This window comes from Chiloscyllium plagiosum, chromosome 14 (genome assembly GCF_004010195.1).
Source record: "Chiloscyllium plagiosum isolate BGI_BamShark_2017 chromosome 14, ASM401019v2, whole genome shotgun sequence".
In the NCBI taxonomy this organism is placed as follows: Eukaryota; Metazoa; Chordata; class Chondrichthyes; order Orectolobiformes; family Hemiscylliidae; genus Chiloscyllium; species Chiloscyllium plagiosum.
The window spans coordinates 30,741,432-30,750,012 of record NC_057723.1 but is presented as its reverse complement, the minus strand read 5'-3'; the positions used below and the strand labels follow the sequence as shown (position 1 = coordinate 30,750,012).

Here is an 8,581-nt window from a genome sequence, read left to right as displayed (position 1 = left end):
AAACAGTATATCTGTTACAGATGGCCTCCTGCACGAGCTGCCTTTCTCTACTCTGCCTGTTGGGCTCCCATCCCCTTTCGGGCTGTTCAGTCTTTACCTGTGGTGTGACTACCTAACTAAACAGGCTGTCCAAGAAAATCTCAGCATTGCAAATGCTCCATGTTGAGCTCACCAACTACTCCAACTTCAATTAGTACTTAGCCAGTCAATGAAGATGGATACGTTTGCTGAACACATGGTTGCCAGGGAGTGTCCATGACATCCTACATAGTATAGGAGAAACACCTCACCAGTATAAAATCTGCTGCCATGATGTCCCTCTTGATAAAGCTTGCTAGTTATTTATTTTAAAGAATACTAACCATGCCAGTGACCCTGGTTCATTCCATACACTCCCACTGCAGTGTAAAGTTCTTGCCTTAATCTTTGAAAGCCCTACTTTAAGTCTTTACATTACTTCCATTATATTATATTGGCCCCAACTTTCTCAATTAAATCCCTAACACAGGTACTTAGATTTTAACTAAGTTTGTCTAATTTACATCAAATGCAGACAAACTGAACGGTCCTTACCAAACAAGAAACGTATTTTGCCTGTGACATAACACATTGTTTTTCACTCTCAGCGTATCAAACTCAGCGTGAGCTGCTCCCTTGCCAGTGTCACTACCTCTCTGACTCCCAAGGTTAAGTGCCCTCAGGATAAATAGGGATGAGTAATAAATGGCCAGCTGCATCCACATCCCATGAAAGAATTTTAGAAAGCACAAAAGGTGTAAGCACTTATGAAATTGCTAGTGTTTTTTGACTTAGTAAATAAATGTTCAGATACAGACCACAAATGGACATGTTGGGCCAAATGGCCTATTTCTGAGATGTAAATAGTTTTAATTTGTATAAATAGTCTGTGAAATAATCTTATATTTGACATGTTCAACAGGAATAATAATATTGGCAGATTTGCTTATGCAGATAGCTAAACAATACGATCATGAACATAATATCATTTGTTTCAGATAATAAGGCTACATATATTCCACTAGACTAAATTAAATGGACCACAAAGTAAATAACTGTATCTGAAACTCCAAGGTATTTTCTGTTTGAATGGAAAGCTATTGTGAAAAAAAGGTATAAAATACATTTATAAACCAAAAAAAAAGATACTCAGTTTCAGATTTCTTTATTGTAAGATAGAAGGACATGAATGAAATGACAATTAATTTTAACTTGCCAATAATTTTTCCACTGAGATAAATCATCTCAGTAAATTGCCCACCTCATACAATTATGTTGAAGGCATCTTGGAAATGATAACAGTAGTGATTAGTTCCACTTGTTCAATAATTCACACATTACAGAAAAATAAGAAAACATTAGTGATATAGAATAAAAATGGAAAATAATGAAATTACACAGATGTTTTGATTTCATCAGAATCGATCATTCAGTTGTAATGGTCACCAGTGAAACATTAAACCATCCAGATATTCAGCTTCAGCACAAACAGATTTTAAACAACATTCAGTCAGGTGCCACACTAAAAGATAATATACAAGGGTTCATGAGTTGAGGGGTAATGTATTCACATGGATGGAGGGCAACTAAAATAAAAAACAAAGAGTAGAGATAAACAAGGCAGTTAAGGTTGGCCAGCTGCAACTAATAGACTGCTGCAAGGATCAGAGTCGGGCCTCAGTTATTTATAATCTACATTAATGACTTAGATGAAGAGACCAGGGCTAATCCATCCAAGGTTTCCATGATATAGAGATATTAAGGCTTCAAAAAGATATAGGAGAAGTGAGGACTGCAGATGTCGAAACGCGTGGTGCTGGAAAAGCACAGCAGAGTTGAAAAGTGTGGTGCTAGAAAAGCACAGCAGGTCAGGCAGCATCCGAGGAGCAGCAGATCGACGTTTCAAGCACGAGCTCTTTATCAGGAGCTCTTCACCCTGACGAACAGCTCCTGCTCGAAACGTCCACTCTCCTGCTCCTCGAATGCTGCCTGACCTGCTGTGCTTTTCCAACACCACACTTTTCAATTCAAAAAGATAGAGACAAGTCAGTAGGCTTCAGATGATAGTTATATCATTGAAAAATGTTAGATTTGGTAGTTATTACTTATTGATGTAAGAATAGCAAAGCATGATGTGATGTTAAAACACAAAACATCTAAATGTTGATTTTCAGAGATGTGTATTTGCTTGTACAAAGAACAAAGTTAGGATGGAGGTATGTCAAGTAGTTAGGAAAGACGATATGTTGGCTTTTATCGCAAGTGGATTGCAATCTAAAATTAAGAAAGTCTTGCTACTATTGCACAGCACAGGACTTTGGTGAGACAGCATCAGAATTTAAGGTATCCATGTTTAAGGAATGAGGCATTGGGGGGTGTACACTAGTTTGATTCTTGGGGTGAGAGCGGTAGTCTCTGACAAAAGGCTGAGTAAACTGGGTTCATACACTCTGGCACTTAAGATCAGGAGGTGATCTCATTGAAACATGTAGGGTTCTGAATGAGCTTGACAGAGTAGATACTGGAAGGTTGTTTCACCTGACTGAGGAATTTAGAACATGGGCATGGTGTCAGGGAATGATTGTCAGCACTGAGAGGAGGGGAAATTTCTTCACTGAAACGCTTGTAAATTTGGAATTCTCAATCTCAGGAGGGTTGTGGATGCTTAATCATAAAATATATTCAAGAGCCAGATCATGAAATGTTCAGGTTATTGGTAAAACTAAGGGTGAAATGAAAGTGGAACAAAGGTAGAAGACCAAGCAGGACCGTCTGGAATGGGGAAGCAGACTCATGGGGTTGTTTTAGTCTACTCCTGATCCCATTTCTCGTATTATAATATTAGGTTTCACACTTTTTTCTTCATTTGACCATATTGAATGTAGTTGTAATAACAGTAATATTAATTTAATTATTGGCTTAAAGAATTTGAGAGGAAATTAAGAAAGAATGAATCAGCACAAAAAATACAGTCAGTTCTAAAAACCAGTTAAAAGTTGAAAAATTTAGAGAATTTAAAAACAAAAACAAAAATTGTTGGAAAGTGTCAGCAGTCTGACAGCACCTTCAGAGAGACATCAGAGTTAATGTTTCATGCCTAGAAACCCTTCTTCAGAACAGTTTGTTTAAAGAATAATTTAAAAGAATTTGTTTTATTTTACCTTTCTGAAAGTATTTTAATTAATGCTTTTTTAAAAACAAAAGAAAGACTACTCTGATAACTAAAAAGCACGCAATTGCACTGAAGAATCCTACATGTCAAATTGTTATTACAGTAAACCGGTTAGCCTACTAAAGTCTCATTCTACTGACATATAGAAAAAACAATATCCATTTTACTTAATAGGGCACTGACTACTCAATGCACCGTGCAAATGCACATTCTGTAAACCCTTACCAATTCAAAATGAAGGGCGTTTTCTGAAAGGTAGCCTAGTCCCAGACCGCAGCAATGCTTGTTCATGGTGGCATCAATAACTCCTGCACCGCAGTTGCTGTTTTCACACGCAAACTGCACCTAAAGGCCTGGATGAACAAGCACCACCCAAAGCACAGCAGTTACTAAGTCAATATTACAATATTACTGGCTTCACAAATTCCTGCCATTCGACAGCAAAATTGAAAATAATTGCTGGCCTTTTTGAGGATGTCATTCATTATAAATACCTTCTTTTCTACCAACTGACAACTGAGAAAAGAATCATAAACAAAAAGGAAAACAAATCGAACATCTAAATGAAAATGAACTACATGTTTAAAAGCAATAATCAGTGCAGATTTAGAGCTGGCTTTCAAACTCGTGGCATCATTATTTATGTATCTCAAACTTTGTTCTGGTTCATGACATTATCTGAACCCTTCAGTTAGGTGTTAGCTTGTAATCCATTCAAAAGTATTTAGGAATTTTTCCCTATAAATCATCTGAACCTTAGTCACATGCAGCCACTCCCAATCATCCATTATTCTCCATTTATCCATTGCTCCTTGTTCAACCTTGATACTCCTTGTCTGCATATTTTTTCACCATGAAGCTATTAAACTTTTCTACAACTGAAATGCTAGCACCTGCCAGAAGCTTTTATTTCTTTCAACAAAGGGTGTCAACCGTTGCCATCCACAGACCCTACGGTGGGGCAAAAACCTTGCAGACTAAGTGTTCTAGTTGACCCATTTTCACTTCACATCTCAAGAAAAAGACATCTCAAGAATTCGTGGGAACTATGGAAACTATAAATATTTTGCTGCATTCTCACTACTAAATGTAATACATTCACGCAATATTTAAGAAAATTATGCATAAGTGAATGCCAGAAATAGGCATAGATGTTTGCATATTCTAACCATTAGTACTAACAGACAATTTCTTCACTTGAAACATTCTAATGTATCAGAAAAATCACAATAATTTTAGAGGAAATACTTAACCTACATCTATTTCCATCAACCAAAAACTACAGCAGCATAAATCTTGCCCATGAAACCCTACTACTTGCATTTATGATGACTTGTATCAAAAACACTGGAACCAGTCTGTTTGTATGACATAACATGAATAGTGGGGATGCAGATTCTACAGTCACAGCTGTGCTGTTGTGTGTCAATGACTTGCACTTTAGACCAACTCACGGACCACCAACAGTCTACACACCACGCTTTGAGGACACTGTTCTACAGAGTGTCTTAGACATGACTTGATTAATGAGATATGTGTTTTTGATAAAACAAATTAAAGACAGTTTAAACATTAATATATTCAATCAATGCTTTATAAAGCCAAAGCATATAGCTGCACTTGAAGGTGGCTATTGGTAAGTCATACCACCTATTCTGACAGCAACGTCGCTAAAATTGGGAACTTAAAAGTAGTGTAGGAATTCACTGTCCACTCACTCTTCTGTGATACCTTGAAGCCAATGCTTTCCAATCCTATTTCCTGATGTGGTTCCATTATAATGTTTCAGTTTTGTGAAAATTTGAGAAACACAAGGACTTCTGATCATTTGAGGGGGGGGGGGTGGTCAGCATTTGGGGATGGTTGAGGGTAGAAAAAAAAAGAGAGGGAGGGGCTGAATGACCAGATGAGCCCGAGGGCTGTTGATGAAACGACAGGTATCTCCAAAGCAAAAGCAAGCATTAATGATTTGCAGGCTTATTTGGAGCAGCAGCAATCTGGATCCAGTGAATTCCATTAAGTTACACTCACTGACAAAAAAAAGCACAAAGATTTGGAAAAGCCTCTCAGCTGACTGGGGTGGGGGCAAATGTAAAACCCATAGTTTGGGAAGCCCTGCTCTAAAATGTTAGTTTATTCACTTACTAAGCGCTAATTTACTGTAAGTTTGTTAGTTCATCTTCCATAGTTACAGATGAGAGATTGAGAGAAAATGTTCTCTTCGGATAGAACAGCAAGGCACACAGATGTAATTAACCTTGCATTGTGAATTCTTACATTAGGTCTTTATTTTGTATTTGCTTTTATATCACTTTTAGCTGAATAGCAAAGTCAATCAAAGCATAAGAGCTTTGTTGCAGTACAGACTAAAGAATCGGGCATTGCTATATGGAAGTGCTAAAACAACCAGCACAATGGGGATGACAAAGCGCAGACAACTTCTTTATAAATAATGACGGTGAAATTTATAAAAGAAAAACATTGTCACAATTGTGATACAAAGTAGATATGCTCTCATATATTAAAATTGACTCTCTCTGCACCTTCTCTGTAGCTGTAACACTACATTCTGCATTCTATTCTATTACCCTGATGAAGTACTTATGCAAGGTATGATATGTCTGGTTAGCACGCAAAACAATACTTTTCACTGTATCTCAGTGCATGTGTGTCGACAACAAGAACTTGATTTTAAATGAGTAAGTGCGCTCGTTGTAAGGAGAGTTGAAACCTCACCCTTAATATTCAAATACATAGTTACTCTGAGAAGTGCACTCTAATATTAATGGAAATTTGTCTTTCTTAGATCTGATATCACTCAAACTAAACCCAGCAAATGCCAAGTTCAAGGGCAAGTCTGATATTTCTGCACTGATACAAATTTCTTGTTTCTTTATTGTTTCAACATTTCTTACGTATTATATTGCACGGATAAGAGAACAGAGAATTAGAGAAATAACTTTCCACTCAGTGCAATTCCAGCCTCAGCATCTGTGATCCAAATATTTCAAGGAATATGCTTTAAATTTGGGAATACCTATTTCAGTATTTTAGTTTGACTACTTCTCACCTGCTTTAAGGGGCTCAGTATCACTTCAGAATTCACATTTCATAATAATCCTTTTATAAAAGCATAAAAATGACTAATTTATTGAAGCAGCTGCCTGTTCGATGAACTTTGCCAATTTCACATCTTTTTTGGATAGACCACCACAGTCGTGTGTCAAAAGAGTTATCTGCACCTGGGGAGGAATGAAATATAGAATGTTAATGCATCAAACAGATTCACCATTCCACCTTAACCATACTGTAGGAAGTGTCAATTTCAGAATCTCCTTTCTGCTTGCCTATTAGATTCATTGGAGCAATTGCTTTGAGACGTCTTGTGTGTGACATCTGTGGTTTTTGAAGGATGGGAAAATAAAGCAGAAAAAGAGAGTGATGATAAGTTGCTGTTTTTACAACAAGCAGAGACAAGAAGGTTTGCATCCAAAGAGAAAAGGAAAGGCTTGAAAACTTTCTGCAGTAAAAAGATGTCAGTATCAAAAGATCTAAATTTTCCCTTTAATTATTCTTCCAACCAAAAGAAAATTTAACAACATCCTGCTTAATGTGCATGAGTGTCACCCCTACACTCCTTTAACTACCAACTTAACTGGCATTGGGTGTGTGGAAGGCAGCATGCAACTAAATTGTTTACAACTAAAGTTTCTAGGGTACAGTTCCATTAGCACTTATTATGAAAAAGTGAATTTTACTTCTTAAAAATGTGACATTTGTAACTTGGCTCCAATTTCCATTTGGACGTATTTGACCAACAATTCACCTCCAACTCAAAACTAAAATGTCTGACTGAATCAGTGTTGATTTCTGCCATCTCCCAAGATACCAGTCAGTCTAGGTGGGTTACTCTTCGGAGGGTCGGTGTGGACTGGTTGGGCCGAAGGGCCTGTTTCCACACTGTAGGGAATCTAATCTAATCTAATCTAATCTAATCTAATCTAATCTAAATCAGTCAACTTCATTGTGTGTGAAACCTAACTGACCCTTCACAACTAAAGTTGGGTGTGGTGCTGGAAAAGCATAGCAGGTCAGGCAGCATCCGAGGAACAGCAGAGTTGATGTTTTGGGCAAAAGCCATTCATTACTAAATTCAACAGACCATAACCTTATCAAACAACACCATTTTAAATATCCTTTTGTGACCCACAAGCAAGTTTATATTATAAAATAAGTCATAAGTTCAAAAAATAATAATTATATAAATTTTATTTTCCTTAACCAAAAAAATGTTTTGAATTCTTTCATTGCATTGTATTACCTGCCCATTGAGCAACCAGAAGGAATGCTAAAGACATTATACATATGAAGAAGTAACAAAGAAGATTGATGAGGGCAGAGCAGTAGATGTGATCTATATGGACTTCAGTAAGGTGTTCGACAAGGTTCCCCATGGGAGACTGATTAGCAAGGGATGATCTCATGGAATACAGGGAGAACTAGCCATTTGGATACAGAACTGGCTCAACGGTAGAAGACAGAGGGTGGTGGTGGTGGAGGGTTGTTTTTCAGACTGGAGGCCTGTGACCAGTGGAGTGCCACAAGGATTGGTGCTGGGCCCTCTACTTTTTGTCATTTACTTAAATGATTTGGATGCGAGCATAAGAGGTACCAGTTACTAACTTTGCAGATGACACCAAAATTGGAGGTGTAGTGGACAGCGAAAAGGGTTAACTCAGATTACAACAGAATCTGGACCAGATGGGCTGAGAAGTGGCAGATGAAGTTTAATTCAGATAAATGCGAGGTGCTGCATTTTGGGAAAGCAAATCTTAGCAGGACATATACACTTAATGGCAAGGTCCTAGGGAGTGTTGCTGAACAAAGAGAACTTGGATTGCAGGTTCATAGCTCCTTGAAAGTAGAGTCGCAGGTAGATAGGTAATACAATGCAATGAAAGAATTCAAAATTTTTTTTGGTTAAGGAAAATAAATTTTATATCTATATAATTATTATTTTTTGAACTTATGACTTATTTTATAATATAAACTTGCTTGTGGGTCACAAAAGGATAAGTGAAGGCGGCATTTGGTATACTTTCCTTTATTGGTCAGAGTATTGAGTACAGGAGTTGGGAGGTCATGTTGCGGCTGTATAGGACATTGTATAGGCCACTGTTGGAATATTGTGTGCAATTCTGGTCTCCTTCCTATCAGAAGGATGTTGTGAAACTTGAAAGGGTTCAGAAAAGATTTACAAGGATGTTGCCAGGGTTGGAGGATCTGAGCTACAGGGAGAGGCTGAACAGACTGGGGCTGCTTTCCCTGGAGCATCGGAGGCTGAGGGGTGACCTTATAGAGGTTTACAAAATTATGAGGGGCATGGATAGG

The 8,581-nt window shown here is 37.6% G+C and overlaps 1 protein-coding gene across 4 annotated transcripts in view; it reads right to left on the bottom strand.

Moving 5' to 3' along the window:
- Window positions 1–3,985: 3,985 nt before the first annotated feature.
- LOC122556597 (pterin-4-alpha-carbinolamine dehydratase 2-like) overlaps window positions 3,986–8,581 on the bottom strand; it is a 65,659-nt gene continuing 61,063 nt past the window's right edge. For all 4 annotated transcript variants that reach the window (XM_043703478.1, XM_043703477.1, XM_043703475.1 and 1 more), the window contains exon 4: window positions 3,986–6,432. In XM_043703478.1, the coding sequence (XP_043559413.1) occupies window positions 6,334–6,432 (99 nt within the window). In that variant the 3' untranslated portion in view covers window positions 3,986–6,333. The remainder of the gene's footprint in view (window positions 6,433–8,581) is intronic.